Source organism: Pomacea canaliculata, linkage group LG10 (genome assembly GCF_003073045.1).
Source record: "Pomacea canaliculata isolate SZHN2017 linkage group LG10, ASM307304v1, whole genome shotgun sequence".
NCBI classification, from domain to species: Eukaryota; Metazoa; Mollusca; class Gastropoda; order Architaenioglossa; family Ampullariidae; genus Pomacea; species Pomacea canaliculata.
This window is the reverse complement of record NC_037599.1, coordinates 6,470,625-6,492,370: the sequence shown is the minus strand read 5'-3', so window position 1 is coordinate 6,492,370 and position 21,746 is coordinate 6,470,625. Positions and strand designations below refer to the sequence as shown.

The 21,746-nt window shown below is 38.8% G+C and overlaps 2 protein-coding genes across 14 annotated transcripts in view; one reads left to right on the top strand and one right to left on the bottom strand.

The window, feature by feature from the left end:
* LOC112573819 (focal adhesion kinase 1-like) overlaps window positions 1-14,728 on the bottom strand; it is a 73,182-nt gene extending 58,454 nt beyond the window's left edge. For 9 of the 12 annotated variants that reach the window (XM_025254426.1, XM_025254432.1, XM_025254425.1 and 6 more), the window contains exon 1: window positions 5,527-6,110. In XM_025254426.1, coding sequence (XP_025110211.1) covers window positions 5,527-5,976 — 450 coding nt within the window. In that variant the 5' untranslated portion in view covers window positions 5,977-6,110. Of the gene's footprint in view, window positions 1-5,526; window positions 6,111-7,389; window positions 7,462-11,374; window positions 11,623-14,347 lie in introns of those variants that run through there. The other 3 variants (XM_025254436.1, XM_025254441.1, XM_025254438.1) reach the window with 3 other exon arrangements.
* On the top strand, window positions 6,583-21,356 carry LOC112573830 (membrane progestin receptor beta-like). 2 transcript variants are annotated; one of them, XM_025254466.1, is made up of 4 exons: window positions 6,583-6,719; window positions 11,165-11,226; window positions 16,386-17,116; window positions 17,599-21,356. In XM_025254466.1, exons 3-4 carry the CDS (start codon window positions 16,437-16,439, stop codon window positions 17,990-17,992), a joined length of 1,074 nt encoding a protein of 357 aa, XP_025110251.1. In that variant the 5' UTR covers window positions 6,583-6,719; window positions 11,165-11,226; window positions 16,386-16,436; the 3' UTR covers window positions 17,993-21,356. The 2 variants fall into 2 exon arrangements, with proteins under 2 accessions (XP_025110251.1, XP_025110250.1); XM_025254465.1 differs by lacking the exons at window positions 6,583-6,719; window positions 11,165-11,226 and adding an exon at window positions 11,987-12,157.
* The last annotated feature ends 390 nt before the right edge of the window (window positions 21,357-21,746 follow it).

Genomic DNA, 21,746 nt, shown 5'->3' with positions numbered 1-21,746 from the left:
ATGGTGAAGTAGGTTCTGGCCGCCCCCCAAGCAGATTGTGCGATGGCCTCTGTACGTCTACATCGCTGGCGCTATCGGGCCCTCCTTTAGTGACTCACGATTTGGCCTTCCTCAGATAAAGATACCTTTCTTCCACGCCGCTAGCAAACGTGGGGCTCATCTCCCTGCCTCTGGCCATTTCCCCGGCACAGCGTTCACGGACATCATGCCAGCGCAGCCCCACTGCTATCTACACTACCCGCGTTCGCACCCCACCCCCCTCGATCGAGCGTAAAAGGATCTCAACACCAGTAAACATGCACGGTTGAAGTATGAATAGTTTCACTGCATTCTTTAAAACGTCTTGTGTGTTCTGAGCTATAGAATCTTATGTTACCCTCTTCAAGTCTTAAACACAAAAAGCTGCCCCCACCCCCACCAAGAAAAGCAAAACACGAACAAACCAATTCATACTCATGAGAAGAAACTACGAACGAATGTATACAAAGCACCTGCGTAATTCCCTCCCCACCAACCACATGGTCTCTCTATGCTACTGTCTGTTGTTGTACAGGCAGGGCGGTAGCGGCGGGGATTTTTAAATTACGTTTGTTATGAGCACGGTAACAAATCCGCTGTGAAATAAATAAAATACTGCGTCCCAAACTGACAGCCCCTCGAGGGCCCATCACAATGTGAATATTGTAATTGAACCTGAGTCTAGCGAAAACAACGATCAACGGCAGCCATGCAAATAACCGGTCTGCGGTCTGCACTCGAATCCCGATTACATCGCCAACTCTGGACCCTCCTCCTCGCTTTGCCAAACTGCTTTACAAAAACAAAAACAAAAAAAAAACACGATCGAGACAAATGACAAAATTCCATAACCTATAAGCCTGGAGCATGATTCTTGTGACTCCAGAGCTGGCCCGGCCTGCCCTAAACGGGGGAGGGGGTAAGAATGATGTGAAAAGCATCCACGATGATGGTTTGCTGACCTTTGCACCAGTGTTTTTAGCGGCTACTGGGCTGTGCCGTTCGCTGCCTATTTGACCTTTACATGCACATGGTAGGTTCCTACTTTGTAGCTACCGCTAGCAAAAATGCACTGGGACTCCCTTTCCAGCACCACCCCGTTCCTTCACATCGCCTGCGCTAATCACTCCTTTACCTCAACCTGTTATAACTCACACTGGGAGCTGTCGCTCTGTCCAAAGTTGGTAGGCTGCTGATGGTTTACGCCGCGCCAGCAACTCACATTATATCAAATCGAGGTGATCTAACCTTGTAAACAGGTGCCATGTACCAAGCAAAACTGACCAGTTTCTGAAATGTGTATAAATATACCCTCAATACTTTGTATGAGACTGCCATGATCATCCGATCATAAACTGATACACAATTTAAGTCCGCACATTGCGGTGTCCACGTTCACCTTTCTCTCTAAACACACGCGCGATAGGTTCGTGGTGAGAGCGAAGGCGTAGGAGAGACAAGAGGGGTCAAAACAAAAGAGCAGGCCCAGAAGTTACCGAGCCAGTCGTGTTCAACCAGAGCTAAACTAGTGTTTGACCGAGTTACTCTGAACCTGACCGCAGTATCTGAGCATAAGCCGATTTTCTTATATAACAGTGCACTTCCTATCGTCCTAACGTTTTCTGACCTTTATTTATGTAAATGGTGGTCCCACTGCTTGCTTGGGGCGACAAGAAATCTAAGGGAGGTAAACAGCTGCAAGCGTCTTCTGATCTGCCAAGTTGTCGTTCATAAGACTACAAATGAGACTAGCACAGTGTGCATGCTCCGTGTCTGCGTGAGAGCGAGAGAAAGAGTGATAAAAATGAAAGAGAGCAAACATCAGTTTTTATGTGATTTTTAAAAAAAACTATCACCTCACGTTTTCTTAATTTTACAGCAGAGGGAGTGCCACAAAAAGTACGAGTTTATAGTATGTGGCCACCAAAAAAGAAAACTTTACCTTATAAGCGGGTATTTTAATAACAACTTCATCGAAAAAATAATAAGGAACATATCAAATAACAGCACAAGATTAGAAGTGTTAGAACAAGTAAAAGGCAAATATGAAGCAGGTAGCGATTAGCGCATCACAGATAGGAGACATTATGAAATCAGAGTAAATGATACCTAATATAAAAGGCTAAAACAGGCATATGAAGTCATATACAGAAAACATATATGATTACTTTCAGCATTTAGTCACTCTAATAAAATAATAAACTGTTAAGAAAATATATCAGTCATGTCAGTCCACGATAGCTGAAATGAATTTGAGAAGGAAGTTTAATTTTATAAATAGTGACTTAACATATCTTATTTTTAAGTGGAATCTGGTCTTAAGTGTTTAACTGACTCGCTTAAAGGATTAAATAAACATGAGTTAAATAAGAAATACTCGTTCTCCTCTCCCCATCTATCTTTCTAGCATCTTCCACACAAGGCATCTGGTCATTTTGCCAGCTATTTCTTCTCGGTGCAATTTAAATGTACGGCACGATAGACACATAAAACTCTTAGCTCTCAACATCACACTTACCCCAGAGCTCATCAATAAAAGTAACTCAGATATTTGCTCCCGAGGAAATGTCCATGTTTCTATTTCAATATCCCAATTCAACCCTTGATGTTTTTTCCGCCACCCCTTCTTTCCGCCATTTCTCCCAGAATATCAAAACGCACGCATAATTCTTGGCTTGTTTATTGCGGCACTCCGTGTATGCTGCTGTCGACACGTGTCTAAGCTCGCATCTCATCTGCAGGTATCTTTCAAGGCTTCGCTCGATCCCACGGTTAAAAAGAAGAAAAACTGCAGGCACACGTCTGCCGCCTTCAGGATGGGGTTCACGGGCGTTTACGCGAAATCTTATCCAAGGATCCACTCGTCAAGGCGGCAGCACCTCTGTCATGTCCGTGCGCGTGGTAAGGAAGCGCAGCACATGCCTGGTGCTGATAGCCGTGACAGGATAAGGCCAAGAGCCGCTACGCCCTGGCCCACGTGTAGGTACGTCAAAGTCGGGGGTGAGGGGGATGGAGTTGGGGAGCAACAGGAAACTTCCTCCGCAGCAAGTCGTTGGGCCGCCGACTGCACCTACCTCATCTTGTCAGCGCTACAGTCCCACTACACTGCGCTTGAGCTTCTCAAGCAACAATGGTTTCTCACTGTACCCGATACTTATGTGGTTAAACCCTGGGTGTAAGAAAAATGTAAGCTTTGGAAAAGGGGTATGCGGAAAAGTTGTCTCTGCATGGAGCACGGTAGTGAACTTATGTATTACATCGACATCGAACTAGTGGACTGTGACCGAAAATCTTACATCCCGATCTCGCTATCACCGTTTCACTACATCAGAGGATCGAAGATATCCCCGACGGCTTATACTGTCTGGCTAATGTTCTCAACACTAACGCTAGTTTCCATTACCCTCAGGCTGCCACCCTACCTCTACATGCAACATACTACTAGATCATACCATTAAACGACAGTTAACATTATCACAATGTCAACAGGGAGTGTCATATGCTGATTTCCTCGAATTGCAGTCAGCTGCGGGTTGAACTGGCAAATTTTCAGCTTTAATATTTGAATGCCAGAACTAAACGTGCTGACATAACTTCATTTGAAGCACTAATTAACGCCTCGAACTCAACATTTCAAAAAAGAAGAACGGTTTTCGAGAAATTTACTCACAATACCGCTGCTCACTTAGAAGCCGAAGTGTAAGGACTGCTGTCAGTCTGGTGTGCACCCAATAGCCGGCTTATTATTGTGTATCAGGACTAAGCAAAAATGTCCGTCATCAGTGGTATGTCTGAAAATGTCAGCTGTTGACAACGTAAATGTGGTGACATTGCTGTGGTGTTGCTGAATGCAGTCTCGGTTGTTGTTGGGTTTTTTTTTTCCTAACGTATATATTTTGCGTAACACTGCTTTGTAGTATACTGCCAATAAGTGTCTCGTACAACCGCACGATCGGCGTGCCTAGATGTTCAGATGAGTGAAGTACGAAATTATAGATAAATATGAAGGTTTCTAAGATAAGACACAAGACTTCAGTACCCAAGTTAGTTGTTTCTTTTTGCCTTACGTCACATTAAAACATCTTTTCGTGTAAACAAACACACATAAAATATCTCCCAGCATTCGTGAAGCTAGTTATGGTGTTTTAATTTTCACAAAGTAAATTTCTATTTATTTAGATGCTTTGGCTTTGATTATTAATTACCAGCTTAATAATGCCAAATAACTAGCAGCAGGAGTAGCAGTCGGCCTGGGACACAGCTAATGTAACCACTTTCCGGCGCTCGAGTGGGATTTGGCACAGGAGTAGTCGGCGTTTTTTTGCAATTTATAAACGGTTGCGCCTAACGCTGTAAAATACTGAGTATATTTTGTCAATATCTATCGATACTTGTAAAACACGCGAAATACTCGGTATATTCTCCAAGGCGAAGGACAGAACCGTCCTCCATGCATCGTGGCTTTCAGATCTGCATGCAAAAGTAGGTGTCAGAGGCTGTCCTATAGCCCTGTCATACGTTTCCAACATCCTGCCCTCCTGTCCTCGCCCTTATCTCCTGATGGAGCCTAGTTTTGACGATGACACTTTTGTTCGGGGTAATCGCCAGTCGGTAGTTGTCTCTGCGTTCACCGTTTATCGTGTGGCAGTTGTTCGAGTGTCGTTGCGTTGGGTGAGTATCTATGCTAGTGGAGTCGAGGTTCCTGCAAAGATTGGGATGAGATGGAATTTCATGTTTGTGTATAGCAAGAGTAGCAACATAACACACGAGCACGCAGAAGAAGAGAGAAAAGGAAAAAGGCACATCGCAAGCACGTGTTTTTAAGCTCTTCACACGTCCACACCTCATGCAAGATAATGACATTATTTCCGAACACACAGCTACTGGAGTGTGGGTGTGTTGTGAACATTCATCACTGGCGAGGTATGTTTACTGCCCGGTGACATACCATCTGAGTATCAGTACAACTGGTGACGGGCTTGCCACTAGAAAATATGCGGCGCATACCCAATGACTATGATACCTTGTTGTCTACATGATATTTCTACAAAATCTCGTTTCATACCCGTTTCCTGTTTCTTTGGGAGAGGGAGGAAGCATTCTTTCAGTGAAAGGCAAGTGAACAGTCGTTTACGTATCACACACTATTGGCTACCTCGTACCAGTGCTGCAGTATACACTCCATCTACTTGTTTCCTGTAACGAAAGAAGCCGGGAGGCTACGCAAGATGGGACAGGCGAAGTCCCGGGAATATATCGGAGTTGATACTTCACTAGGAGGCAATTGTTTACTGTGAGACCACCGCCTTTAAATGGTACTGTTGGGGGAGAGGTTCGAATGTAGAGGTGTACACGCGTCACAGCCATAAAGGTCGTTTCTCTTGCTAAGGGATGACACCTACGCTACTATGATCGACCACCACCACGTCTTTACTTATTTTAATCGCGAGACGTTTTGTAAGATGCAGTGAATGACCACCAGCAGGAAACGGACAACATTGACGTTACCTGGCTGGACCTGTACGCTGTTGCCCGCTTGTGTCGTCCTCGCATCCTCAGCACATCCAGACAGCCACCGCAAAAATGTCCACAGCTATGACAGCCACTGCTGCCTCGCTCCTGGGTGCTCCAACGCCACACGAATTTACCCCCGTCACACTCCCAATCCTGTTTTTCTCTCTCGGCTAGTCTCCTGCTTTGTCCATTGTTCCGTACAGGACCTCCGTTGCATCGTCCACTGTTCTCAGTTTCAAGATTTTCGAGGGACGAGAACAGCAGAAGCTGCAGGCGATTCAAACCCCCGCCCCTCCTGGACAGGGCGTCGAGGGAAGGAGTTGGCACGACGACGAGAGGACCGACGAGAGAAGCGACGTCCTCCGCATCCCTCCCGTGTGGGACTAACGGCGAATAGCCCACAGCGGGCCGCAGTGTTGACGAGTCCGGAGCTAGCAGAGACATTTCCCAACTTATATCATAGGCGTGAGTCAGGACGAGAAAATCGGAGTTATTACGCCAAGCAACTACAAAACTTTTAACTGTGCTAACAGCACGTAGGAAAAGTCCCTTCTCCTCCCCCTCCCCAACGACGAGCCTCTCTGTGGGCCACGACAGGCTGGGCTCTGTTGGGGGTCCATTGGCCGGAGCACGCTGGCGTTACATGACGTCTGTGCTTTTGTTCTCTGCCGATTATTGTCGCTGATGAGGCAGGCGACTGCGAGGGCTCCCGCGCAACGGTTTGCGACAATGACGTGGCGAGGACGACGGCGCGACCGGTGGAGTCATTGGAGTAACCTCCAGCGATGAGGGGACATGGCGACACGGACCGCCGTTGGGCCCCGGCCCCCCTCCTTTCATCGAACCGCTGTTAAGAGCCGATCGTTCCCAGCATGCACAGTTTTCTGAACACACAAACCGCGCGCATCTGCCTGCTTGGCTCAAGAACTGTCGTGAACTGATGTGTCCTTAAAGGTTTTTTTTTCTCTCTCTCATGTACCTTTCGACTCTCAAGCGAGTGTCTTGATCTCAGCACCCTCACCAACCCCGTACCTTTCCACATTAGCAACAGAGAAAAAAAACAAAAAACAGCGCGGATGGTGCAGTTGCGCAACGAGCGACAATGGCAGGGTCAACATTTCACAGGGTTTCCTGTGACACCACCATGTCTCCCGACTGCTGACAACAAGTCAATGCCGGATCTGACGGTAATTTAAAGTCTATAATGCCACCTTTCACTTATTATATTAATGTACATAAAATATAAAATGTTGCCATGAAGATATGTTGTTTTTTATCAAAAGTTATATCTCTTAGCTAAAATGATGCACCAGTTCAACATTTCTGACAGTTTGTTTACGATCTCAAGATCCAGTGTCTCATTCCCTGAATAATACAACTGACACTAAAGCATGTGCAGTTCAACTGTGTGTAACTTCAAGAAAGATAATCCCCCACCTCCTGGAATGGACATGGGGAAGAAAACTTAATGCAACACTAACGACAGTACAAAGAGAGAGAATGAAAGAAAAATCTGCAGGACATAAACTGCAGGGCTTCTGCTTACGCAAAAAATTGCGTACAGTACGCATTAAAAGTTCGGAGGACCCCTTCAGTTTTCGTCAATGGGGTCCCCTCCAAAGCTGGGTGAAGAACAGGGACCCCTTAAAAATCTGAAGGGGTCCCCGGGACCCCAAAGAATTTAGCCTTAGCAGAAGCCCTGATTTAACTGCAAACTGATTAGCACTATTCTTAAATCTTTTGTCACATTAGATTGCAACCTGGTATTCATGATAAACCTTTTCAAAGTAAATTCCTTAGGAAAAAACAAAATATAGAAGACTTTAAAAAAATAGAAATAGTTAACAACCATCCTACCTGTAGGGGATAAGGTCCATCTCTCTGTCTGACAACCACCAAGGGCTGTGGAAACATGTCCCTATATATTGTACTTGTCATTGCCACTAGCTCTTCCTTCTCAAAAGCAAGGTTTGATCAAACTGGAGGTTTCCTTCTACTCTCAACTCATAAAAATATCCTGATAAGGTCTTTCAGTCACCATGGAAACGGGTCTCATGGCAGGCTCTCCAAGAAAATCTTATTCCTGCTGGAGCCAACCAACATCGTTGGAGTTTATCAGGCAAATGACTTGGCTGCAGCATTCTAGTATCTTTTAACTTCCGCAGCCTATCTATGTAAGTGCACAGTAACACAGGTGATCATTTTTGCAGACAGGAAAGAGATGCTGCTCCATCTTCTGGTGTTTTTGTAAGTTTGTTTCTAAAGTAAAAACACTAAATATTTGCAGCACAAGTATTCATTCTAACATATTTTTTCAAAACCAAAGTGAGCCACTTCCATTTATGGTGAGTCAATGCTGCTCAACTTTTACCTTTGTCCCTACTTTTTCGTTCTTTATAAAGAAGAAAAAGAAGATTGCTTTTATAGCACACAATCCCAGCACAAAGCCAGGCACTCCATGTTTCACGTTACCAAGCTATGCATGTGGAATACAACTGATAGGAAAAAACAAGTAGTACTTTCTCACCAAAATACACATACAAATTGGAAGGTTGATAATATTGTCGCAAGGGTAACATTCTCTTATAACCTTGAACATTCCACCCCACTACTTTCTAGGGAGTCTTTTTTTCAAAAACCACTGTACAGTATATCTTCTAAATAATATTGCCTCCTCTCCCATTCCACAGCTCTTTTTGTGTGATTCAGTAACATTAACATTGGCTATCTCTCCTTGGCACATATTCCATTCTGAAAGCCATGATGCCCTTTCTGGCTTCTATTTCTAACCTTCCCTGCTGTTCCAAAACCCTGACATTACTAAAATTGTTTAGGACGTCTGAACATCTGGATTTGTATCTTCTCCTTTTTAATTTGAATGAAGGGAAATATGCCCGACAGTCACTTCTGCCTTTTCATGCAATAACACAAAGCTGAATGATGTATAAAGTCACTCCTTTGGTTCACATCTTTGCCTTTGTAGAAAGGTTGGCAGACAGGGTGAAGTCTCAGGATAAATGATCAAAGACCTGCTGTGCCAAACAAAACAGAATCTGTTTTCCCTGGCAGGGACACCCAAAGAAGCAAAACAGAAAGAGTGAACACCTAGGATATTCTTTAACAATTCTTAGCAGCTGGATGAATGGAAGCAACCAACCAAGTACTGAAGTAGAATCAGGAGCTGCCTGGGTTGGTGAACTGACAGGAAAATAACTCTCCTTATACCTGACAGTAACACTAAGCAAACTACACTGAAATTTACTATTCGGTTTGGTTTGCATAAGTCACTTAGATGTGGCTACAACATTTCAAAATAAATGATTGTTTTTGTTGCTGCATATGTAGCAGAAACAGGAGAACATATTTATCAAGTCAAAGAACTGCACAAAAGGAGAAATATGATTGTAAGAAACAGTTATAAGAATACAGACTTTTTTGACATGCATGTTTCATTACGCTGACTACAGCAAGAAGGCTATAGCTTCTGTGACAGCGGTTGCACATGTGTGTGAGCCTATTTCTTCTTGTTTAGTTGTACAGTGATATGCCAAGTCAGCAGCCAAGGCTATATCACTGTTTAGCCTGTAAACTATTTACAGATGTCACATCAGGAGAGAAAATACACATAAAAAAGTGAGATCTGAACCAATGAACTAGTGTTAATTGCCTTATTAGTAACAAGCACTTTACAGACTGACTTTTTTTTTTTGGACCTTAAATAAGGACAATGAAGTTACCACTGTTCTGGCTTTGCAGGCTGATTATCATTACAGTTTAGAATATATTTGCTCAACCACAGTGTGAATGTTGTTATTTTCATTTTGAAGTATTTAAATAAACTGTAATAAATTACACAAAACTAACAAGCAGGGCTTCTGCTAAGGCTAAATTCTTTGGGGTCCCGGGGACCCCTTCTTCAGATTTTTAAGGGGTCCCTGTTCTTCACCCAGCTTTGGAGGGGACCCCATTGACGAAAACTGAGGGGGTCCTCCGAACTTTTAATGCGTACTGTACGCAATTTTTTGCGTAAGCAGAAGCCCTGCTAACAAGTTCTCAACACCATTTGTCTTAAAAACACCCCACTCAAGGATAGTTTTTTTTTCCTATTTTGGAAACTAATAACTTGTCATGAATTAAAGCTATTAATTTGGATACAAATGTTGCACTCAAGTGTATATTTAATGTTCTCTGAAGTTAAATGACAGTTGTTTGAAACATTACTACAGAGCCAAAAGATACTGCTCTGATTGGATTTATAAAATTACTAACATCAACCAGCAAAAAGTGTGAAGGTCTGCCAGTCATTCAAAAAACTGCTGACTAAGATTTTGTTGGCAACGTCACAAATCCTGCTATTATTGGAACACTTTAAAATTTAGTATTTTTAATATCTATGTATTATAGCAAACTGTTTATTTAGGAACTGCACGCAGACTTGTCACAAAAATTATATCTTTTGTAGAAGCAGGTTAAACATCACTACTACAAGTAACATCATTAGTGAATCTCTCCTTGAATATATACTATCAAGGAATCTTACAAAGGAATAAAATGAATCTGTAACCACAATGGTCCGGTCCATTTCCTTTACAGTGAATGCAAGAAAACATCTAGAGGATTATGCAAAGGGAAGTAACTGATGTTAAATTAAGTCTTTTCTACTGACATGAGTTGTTCTCATTGTCACTTACAGTCTATCATTCTAACATTAGGTCCACGTCCACAGTGGTTATTTGCAGCTATCTTCATGCTATTTATTTCTCTTTGCTTCTCTACAAATATTTTGAATGATGATAAAGAATATACTTAAATTTTAAAAAATCCTATTACAGTACAACCATACCAAATGTACAAAATAAATGTTACTAATATTAGGTATCACAATTTCACTACTCAGTGTTTGGATTCAGCTATTTACTTATCAGAAGCATGGTCCTTTTACCAGACATCCCCACTACCATCACCCCCACAGTGCAAAATCACCATGAGGTGGAAGCACTTCTCCTCACAATCAACTACAAGAATAGAGAAATTCCATCGCTATGCTCTATAATTCAATCCTCAATAGTTTGCTCTTAAAAGGACAGAGATGACCAGCCTCTATTCAATTAATACTTAAAAGATAATTTAGTTTTTAAAAAAATAAATGGGTATAACTTTAAAATACCATTCAACATGTCACAGGTAAGATGGTTTTGTGAAAATACCAAGTTCCATAATTTGGAGATTTCCTGTTGCCAGATTTCTTTAAGTTTAATATTTAGTGGGTTTCCAAACCCAGCTAACTTATGTTTGTTGTATGTTCTAATCTATCATTGTAGATATAAATATATATATATAACATACATTTCACTCAGGAAGTGATGGAACATATTCATTGACAGTGGCTAGCTTATAATTCCCATCATGAATGTACCTTTTTCTTACAAACACACAACGAAACTGTTATTTATGAAATAATTTTATAAAGTGTTCTGAGCTTCAGCAATAGAGCACACCGGCAAAGATACCCTCCTTGTCATCACAAGACATTTTTCTTTAATGATGCTTTTCAAACAGTTAAAGTGTTTTGGTTAGAAAGCTTTAAACAAGCTATAAGCTAAAACAACTTTTTTGGTATGACCCACTACAGGTGTTAAAGCAGGTCTGGTATCGTGTATCCTAGAACACTTCCCGTCAAGATACACAGCACAGGTGAGTTATTATTACCATTGGTAAATGAAATGTTCACATGCATCTATAACAGTTGCCAAAAATAGTAATTAGAAAAAATAATTCCAATTTGAATATACAAAAATGTTTAGGTAGTAATAATATTAAAAGCGATATATCAGCCGCATACCTTAGTATTTGGTTTATAACGATGAAACCCTCGGGCTCAGTGTCCGTTTCCTCGACAATCTAACTGTTCCTATTGAAGACGTACAGCCCAACAGAACAGTAAGGTCGTTTGGTGTGCCACAAGCTCATCGAATAATAAAAATGTAACGAAATTCAAGCAGTCACACACATCACGATCGCGTTGGATGTTAGCTATCAACAGTTTGCTTACTTTCGGTAGATTTACCTTACATGGGAGAGCGCCATCTAGCGACTTACCTTTCAACGACATGTACAAATCATATACGGGAAGTTGCATATGGAAATATATCACAAAAAGTAGTCGGACTGTAATGTAGGACCAAAATTAGTTGCTTGATCGTTCTAAAAATAATTTAAAATCTTAAAAATGTCCAGATATAAAGGTTACTAGCACTTTTCTATGTTTTGGTAATTACAGTCACTCACCTTTAATCACTATAGCTCATCATTGCATAACAAATTTAATGACGATAAGAAGTCTCGAAGTAATACTTCCGAAGATAAAAAATATTTTAGTAGTATTTTCTTTAACACGAGATATCAACATGTATCTTCAATACCTGGAGTTTGTTTTGTTACGATTCCGATTCACATTTTTGTGTATTTTTTAACATTCGATTCTCAACGAATCATTATTCCACCACCCGCACATCGGAGGGGAGCGGCAAACCGCAGCAGCAAAAATGAATGAATCTTGAGTCTAAGCTACATGCTTTCATGCCAAGCACCAGTAGAATGAAGATTTATTACCAAAATATTGAAGGTATTTAATTTTTCAAGGTGAATGCTTAACTGTGTCCTGGTAGGTTTATGTCTGATTAATAAATCGTCTGCTTCACTCATGATACGTTTTGCTTGGAGAAACAAGAAAGCGAAACTGACAATGATATGCTTCAGTTACAGGTAGTATTCGCTCAGAATCAGCAGGAAACCTTTTGAGTTTGATCTAGTCAACTAGCTACACTTAACTGGAATTGCTTAAGTGTTTTCTGTGCTAAATGTCTTCTTAGAATTTTCAAGGGCATTTACATGGAGTCGGAGACACTCATGAATCTAGTGATATGTTCATTAAAGCCTTTCCCCCCTGAACTGTCTGTTTAAAAATAATAACCAAAGCAGTGAGCAGAAAATTTAAGTATAAATTATGAAGTAAAAACTGTTACAAAAGCTGACAGTAAGTTTTGAAAAAGCTGTAGATCGCAGTTTTTTGTCCATTCCTAGTGCACATTGAGTAATGTGATGATTGTTCAGTGATGTTATCAGATAAAAACAGCAATAAAGAAATCACATTTTTACATTTCATTGAAGATAGAAGTTAAACTTGTGCTAGCTCTATAGCTATGTTTATGGCCTCGCTTTGCCTACAAAAGTTTTCTGTCTCACATTTCAGAGGTTTAGCTGTCACTATTTCTGTTTCTTTGGCTCCAGTATTTGGAATGCCCTGCTTTTCAGTACAATGAAGACGGTACATGGTTTCTGGTCTAAACTTCAAACCTATCCCTCTCAGAAATACTATAATCTACCCTGACTGTTCCTTTCCCCCACCTTATTCCTATCTCTGTGTTCTTTCATGTTCCTGGTAATGTACACTGCACATATGCGTGCATGTGTATATTTGTCTGATTGTAATGCCAGTCTGTCACAGAATCATTACTGACTGACTGCCCCTTATCTCTTGTAAAGCACATTGAGCTTGCCAACATAAATCCTCTTATACTACAATCCTCTTATACTATATAAATCCTATTATTATAATGCAGAAAAATTAGAACTAAAGATGTGTTAGTGAACAGTGGGCCACATTCCACTGACAGTGCAAAGAGAAATGCACATTGGGACCTCTTTTTTTTTTTTTTGGTCAAACTTTTATAAATTACATACAAATTAAATTCTCCCACAACAATTTTTTTTTACACAGAAAATATAAATGTAAACTTAGTTGCTGACTTTTTTTTTGGGGGGGGGAATCATTTTCAGTTTGTCAAGCATATCAATAGGAATATTTTTTTGCCTTTCTAGCAATAGCATAGATCTATGCATGTAAATCTTTTATCTTAGAGTGTGTACGCATGCACACAAACCTATTTAGCATGACAGGATTGCAGCGAATCTCTTAATAGCAACTTGCTTCTCCCCATCACTTCTCCCCTTCTCCAGCACTCTTGAAGCAAATTCTCAGATCGAACATATCCTTGACAGGATGGTAAAATATATTAGCATATAATTATAATGTCTTAGGAAGTGAAGTGTATCTAGCATTTAGACAAATTACAAACTAATCATAGTCCTGTGTCTTGACTGTTTAACAGAATCTTGACTTCCTTTGGGACTAATACAGACTCTGTAAGAGTCCTAGTTCTATAGTTTCAAGCTCCACAACCACCTTGTCCCTGATACTATATGTGCCAAGAAAATATTAGATATTAGGTGGTTTTTATCTCAACTCATCTGCTAATGTGACATTGCTGTTGCTGTTGCAAGAGTTTCAGAAAGATAGACAGTGGTAGATTTAAATATCGTTAAAGAACAATAAATTGGCAAAGAGACAAAAAAAGATGTCATTTTACAAGTCAGATTAGTTCATGATAAAATATCTTACAGATGCTAAATCTTTTTCATCTGTTGTTTAAAAACATTTTAAACATTTGAATGTTACATGATTACGAAAATGCATTTGGCTTAATTTTTGTTTGGATAGCTGCAGACATATATTAATTAACAAACAACCACAATGTTTCTTAAAACTCAGTGTTGCCATGCTGGGACTTTTTGTTTGGTCAGAATAGAAGATACATTTACTGTATTTTTACCTAATTCTTTAAAATTGAACTTCTCTATGTTCTTTATTGGTGGTTATATTATAAAATTAATATTAACATTAATTTTAGTATTTTTCATGAGATGTTCTTGCAGTTACATTAAAATTGTAGGCAACAAAAATTTTCACACTTACATTTATCTCAGGTGGCAGCTCTTCCATGTCTGTTATAATGGCTTTTAAGTCTGCAAAGTTGAGTTCTTGCAGAAGGTGGCTTTGCAAATCAGCCGGGTCATTCTTTACTTGAGCCATGGCAGTCACTCTGTTTGCTGCTCTATGCTGATTTGGGATAAGTCGCCAATAGTTCCTTCATTCTAAATTCAGTTAAAGGTATTTCACTGTTCTCACAGCACATACCATTTTATCTGACTTTGCTTTAAAGGAACAAGGTGTTACCTCATTGTCAAAATTGACTCAGTCATGTGTAACAGAGAGTTAAAGATAACGTTATTCTGCAATTTGTAGGTCACACACATCTGGATGTGCAGGTCATAACTGGAATAGTTTCATACACATCAACATATCCTTAAATGCCTTGGTCTCCGTTGAGCTATTTCCTGAGTGCATTCTGTAGTTAAGTGTCTAGTACATCTCATGGCAAATGCCTGTAATGATATTTCCCACAATTTACTTCCCTGATTAGCAGACAAAGAATTCATCAAAGAGTACTTTAAAGGAATAAAAGAAAACATTTCTTTTAAGTTTTGAAATATGTAACGAGAAATGTGGGTTTGACTTATATTTATATACTAGAAGTTACAGTGCTGAACTCTTTCCATTTTTTTTTCCTTTGCTGATTTAAAAATCCCTACTGTCCCTCTGAGCCGTAAGTTCTCTAAAAAAATTTTCATTTGTTTTACATTTCCATGCGCAGATAAAAAAATAGTTCAACAGAATATAGTAACAGACACAAACGGTGCCAAATACCTTACATGTTGAAAGTTTATCAAGCTCCACACCACTAAGCTATTGCTGTCTCTAAGTAAATTTATCTGTAAGTCTTCACTTTGTCCTTTTTATCAAATTATCTGCACATTTTTGGTTTATTCTTCCCCATGATTTATTTTTGCAATCCTATTAGCAATACTTAATGCTGGTATTTGTTGATGGCAGTGGAGTATATACTGTTATTATGCCAATGCTGATTATGATGATAGAATTAAATTTAAATAGACTAACATGATATGTCTATCTTTAACTATAGAAAAGGTAGAGTGAATGAAGGAACATAGCACAGTAAAAAAATGGGGAAACTACATGATATGTAAACAGGGATATGTACAGCTCCTGTTAGCATGAAAAGTATTTACCTAAACTCTTAAAGTAATATTTAAAGTTCATGGTGACATTTTCTTACCTACTGTTTATAGTTACTTACATGTTCAGAACTTTGCTTATCATGACTGGGACAAGTCAACATAAGTTTTAGACCAAAAAAGTATAAAAAAAACTTGGAGGATAAGAAGGGAGCAAGAAATACGTGAAGCGAAAGATAGAACATAAAAACTAAATTGTTAAATTTGGTCAGCAAACAGTGTACCATTTTTGCAGACTGAACAGTTTGTCAATGAACTATTTTTATCAGTCATTTGTCTAAAGCCTTTTATCTTTTTCCTTTGTATGTTAGTTGGTTGTTTGTTTTTAACAGGATAGTCCATGTTTGTTCTAAGATCAGTGGTGTGAAGTAAAAAGACTTCGCTTCTTTCTGCAATCAGCAAATTGTCAGAAAAAATTTGATTATTTGTCCATACCAGAACATGTCCTGGCAGGGAAATTTGTTTTTGTGTATGTTTTTCTACAGTGCACCACCTGCCTTGTAACTAGAACTTGTTCTGTTATTTTTTTATTTTCAAAACTGAGCATGTCACAAGTTATAACTGCCTATTGGGATTAATAAAGCTGGTCCTTTGTGTTTCATCCGTGTTAAATATGGGTCTATTCCTAAAGCACAATGGTTCAATGTCAAATGTTTCTTGCATTTTGGTACTACCATCCTTTAGACATTTTTAGACAGTTTTCTGGCTTGCAGAACTGTCAAGCACACTACCATAAAAGGAACAATTTCTTCTCAATTAAAAAAAAAAACAAGTGGGGGTTCAGTTTTATTGTACGTGATACAAAACTCAGGTTTTGAAGTTTATTTATATGTTCATAATTTTTTTTTTTATTTCAGAAAATTAGAACCACCACATACCTGGAGATCAACAGAATTCATTTATAAAGAATGGCCACCATTGCTGGTTGTATGACCAATGATAACTCCACCAGCAGCTCAATAAGCACCACAGTTAGGTCCAAATGGTTCCCTACAGTTTTGGTTCCAACCCTTCCCAGGATGAGTGTGCCAAAACTTTTCCATGAGCCTCATGTTGAAACAGGGTTTCGTCAGACAGGTCAGCCATGGTGCTACTATTTATGCAGTCTATTTCAGGTGCATAATGAGTGCATGAACTGCTGGACTCATCTACTGGCCCTAATAATGGTAACAGTTCGCATCTGGCACTTCTCCCTAGAACGTGACATGCTGCATGACCCTTACATGTGGCCTCTAGGAGCAGGTTTGCTCACAATTGTCCTACTGTACCTTTGTAGTTCAGGTGCTCACTGCTTTTCCAACAAATCCGAGATGGTGCATTACACCTGCTTCATGATTGACTATGCAGGCATCGGACTGTATGGGTTAGGAAGTGGCATCATCCACTATTGGTATTGTCTTCATGAAGACATGTTTGGGTGTTTTCCACACCGATTTGCTGCTCCCATGGGTATTCTACTAAGCTCTCTTGTGTGCGCATGCTGTTCCATCTCTAAGACACGATATACCCGGCCATACCCCTTCACACGACGTTTGTGGCAAATAGGATCTGTGCTTTCGATCTACGGCTGGCTTATTTTTCCAATTTTGTGAGTTCTTTTTTTTTTTTTTTTTTTATTCTTTGGGGTTATTTTAGAAAGTGAAAGTAGCCGTTAAGGAAACAAATTATAGATCTGTGTTTATGTATTCTGGCAATCTTTACCATAACTCTGGAAAACTTTCACAAGTATTTTGTTGAGGGAGAAATGATTAGGTGGGGGAAATAATGTTATTCACATAAACTCATGCATGCATGCATATATATCTATTGTGTATATATATCTAAAAATGGACTAAACATGCTTCCCTCAAACATCGAAGATATTCATGCATATCTTGCACACACACTCAGATATCTAAGTAGAGCTTTGTGTGGTTGAAGGAAAGCATATTTAGTGAAATACATATGATGAAAAATATTTTCTGAGAATAAACATAACAGAATCTTATGATTATAGCCTAATAATCTTAAAAATGAAGATCGTATGCAATTTTTAAGTATGAAAAGCAATTTCTATTAATATTTCAACAGGCACAAGATCTACCTCTGCATCTGGTTTTCATTCTGGGAACCAAGCCTCACAGACCACCTGGAACAGATGCTTTGGTTTGTGCTGGGTGGGTTTTTTTTCGGCTCGGACATTCCTCAGCGATTTTTCCCTGGACTGTTTGACTTCATAGGACATAGTCATCAGATTTTCCATTTATGCATTCTTATGACCTCCTACAAACAGCTGGATGCTGTGTACCAAGATATCATCACAGATGAAAAAGAACTTTATGCTGGAGAACCCCCGACCTTCTACAACACCTATGGAGCTGTTCTGCTGGGACTTATCATCAACTTCTTTATTGTTCTTGGTTTCCGCCAGGAAGCTAGACAGAAAATTGATTATGAGATCCATCAAATTACAAAAGAACAGTGATGGGATTTTCTTTTGCCAGGTTCCTGTGTTACTGTTATTTTTTTTAATGTGTTCAGCAACAAAACAGCTTTCAGTGAATGCAAGAGGCTTTTGACACAGGTAACTAGGTTTGAAAATTAATTCAGGGGCCATGTACTCCTTTGTCGTAAAAATGTAATTAATTTTTCTAGATTCCATGTGCTAACCATGCACTAGTGCTTCATATTGAAATATATGTGTGTGTGTGTGCGTGCACACGTGCATTTCTGGGAATAATTAGTATAGCTCCTTGGAGTGAAGATTACTTTGAGAATGCTAACCTGTTGTCAGCTGTTTGACTTGTTCATGTTCCACATTTTTCCAACACATTCTACCTACTGCAGTCAATATGGAGATATTGAGTCAAATATGCACTATGCAGTCAAAATTTATATGGAGATTAAAGTCAAAGCACTTTTGGCTCTTGGCACACAGTTTTAGAGACAATAAATATCGGGAAGGTTGGAGAAGAGATAGCAAGAGAAAGAGACACCCTCTGCGTGTACTTTTTTATATTTAAGCATTATTTTGCATGGGATAGTGTCTGAGCTTTACAACATTTTGACCAGGCTGTGTTCAAATCATTATTAAATTTAATATTGATTTTTTTTTCTTTTTGTTTAAGGACTAGTGCAAATATTTTTCTAATGACTGGGTAAAGTTCAGCTTAAGATGTTTCCCCAAATCGGGAAGGATAGCCCTCTTAAGTTCTCAATATATCTGCATGCAAGTATTACCATGTGCCAGCTCTAAAGCCTTCACATTGTAAATATATCCATCCCCTATCCTGAAGTCTGTGTTATTTGCGGCTATTTGCAGATTAGGAGAATAAGTATCTTGCACTGAAATGTACCCAATCATTTGAAACACAATTTTGCACCTCTCTAGTCCTATAAAGGTATTGATTTAATTGGGTGCCTTAAAAATGAAACAAAACATTTCATCATATTGCTGTTAAAATGGTCCAATAGATAAATGAACAATTAAGGATTTTAAATAATCTTACAAAAAAAAAAGTATGTGATTAACCCAATATTTTCTCAAAAGGCATGACCAGAGTAAAGTACACAATCTTCACTTTAATTTACAGTAGTTGTATTTTCATGATAGTTACTGAGGCTGTCCCAACTGGAAAGGGATGCCAAGTTTAACCGGGTCCGATGTCGGAGTGTGGTTGCGGCCCTATGCTCCAGTGTGGGTAAATAGGAAGAAGAAGAAGTTACTGAGGCTCGTTGATTTCCAAGGATATTTAAATGTGCTTTGTGTGCTGTCATATTACTGAAACTGTAGTTTGACTGATTTTGTAAACAGCCATGGTATCTCAACTAGAAAATATAAATGTTTGATCAGTATATTTATAGGAGCTGTAACATGCTCTTTAAACATGTTTGCAGGGTAAAAGCACTTGTATTTATGTACCCTCTGTTTGTGAAATCCATTACGGAAGGCACGTCACATGCAGCTTATGTTTCCTGAAATGTTTAAATTTTTTTTTTATATTGGCAGTTGTCATAAAATACATGAGTCACTTAACCATCCACCTAGTCATAATATCATTACTGGTCTGCGGAGCGAGCACGATCTATATTGGTCGTGATGCTGCTCATTAAAAATACCCATTATTATTATTGTAAATGAAACATTTTTATAGCACACTTCTAAGGAGCATGCTCCTAGCACTTAAGAACAAGAATGAGACATGGGCAACATATAAGGGACAGAAGAACAAATAAACATATGAACTATGGGAGGATATTAATTACACTGTGAGAACTGTGTTGCTAGAACTTCACATGTCATAAAGGACAGTGTAAATCTGAATTAATATATAATTAAAACTGGAAAACATGTGGCCTATACTCCATATGTTTCTTGAACAAGTGTGTTTTAAGGGCTCATTTAAGACTTTTTTGTCTGCTGATGGCATATCACATAAGGGAGAACACTCCAGCTAGAGGATGTTGAATGCCAGAAAGGAGGGGAATCTATGCAGAAGTACGGAGATGCCGGCTTGGAGCATAATGAGTTCGAAAGTTGGAGAAAAAAGAGCAGAACCTGCAAAGAACTAGGAGCAAACTATAGCAAGTTTATATTCTTTATGAGCCTGGACAGGAATCCAGTGGAGAATACAGAAAAGTAAAACTTTTGTTTTTGTTTTCTTTTTATTTGAAAGCCATATGATATTTACATGTGATCAAATCAAAACTGTTGAGGTAGGATCGGGCAATGATCAAAGTAATACTTTGTTTTTGCAGAAGATATATAGTGGTAATGTACTATTGTATTACCATGTACTTCATGACATGCATAACAAATGAGCTATAAGTGCAGTGTGTGTGTGCATGTGATTCAGCTATGATCATTGCCATAGTTTTCTTTTTTTTTTTTTTCTCTCTTATTAATTTCTAACCTCTAAAAAGAAAAAAGCGAACTTCATGTAATATCATATAATTACTAGTCACACTTTCCTGCCAGCATCAGGAATTTGTCGTCTGTCCATGTGACATGGATACTTTAATATTTAAATGTTAATGATTGGATCGAAAGTCAATGAACAATTGTGATCATTCAGCCTTTAATACCCTTTTTGCCTAAAATGTGTGCTAGACCATATGTATTTCATTCAGATACAATATATATATATCTGCACAACATGGTGTGTCAGGGATTTTCATATTGTACTTATTGACATTATATTAAGTCATTTTTTAAGGAGACTGCATAATTTATATAATTTAAAAATGCAATATTACTATACACATTTTTATCGTGACCAACTAATCTTTATGGTCTGTAGGACAGAAAATCATGATGCTCAAACAAATCAAGGTTGGTCTGAGAGATTTAATAGCAGTTGGTGTCTTTGCAGCTGTACACAAAATGAAGAACAAAACAAAATGAACTGTATAGTGGAACCTAGTCTTGCAAGTCAGTCTGACAGAAAAATGAAAATATGTAAAAGCAGTGCACAGCTGTCTGGTTGGAGACTATTGATAGAATGTTTTTCTTTAGTGCTGTGTGATTTATTGTGCATTTGTGATAAATTATTTCTGCTATGAAAGCTATAATGTAAGGGTAAAAAATATCTGCAGAGAAAAGGAGTAGTCGTGAATAGTTATATGTATTATCAATGCTAGGCAGCTGGTGTACTTTTCACACGCATTAAAATGTAATCAATGCAGAGGTTTTTGGATGTCAGAGATGTGTTAGCATGTGAGATTTTTGGCTATATTATTGTAACTTAAGCCTATACTATCAGATCGAGGGAGGTAAACATTTGGGTTAACATTTGATAGGTTTTTCTAATTATCATTTTATCTTCACTGAAAAAAAAAGTTTAAAATGATTTTTGTCTTCTGTTTAAAGTCAACGTAAGCAGACATTACAGAAAATTAGTAAAAATTGTACTAGATGATTTATTATGCAGATAAGAAAGATTTACAGCTTTATGAGCCAAGAAATTGTGTGCTTGCAAGCCTCCAGACACTTTGTAAAGAGGCAATTTATGATTCACTGGATGCATATATTATGCAATAAAGGTGTAAGTGTAGTATGTAAAAATGAGAGAATATGAGCAAGAGAAAACAAAAAAAAAGCATGAAAATATTTTTTTAAAAATGAGGGGTGCTAGGCTGCAGGACAGGAATAAAGGCATCTTACAAACTATATATCCAATACAAAAATAGGAATTCATCTAAAGGGGAAATTACATGTGTACACTGAAGCTGCAGCAACC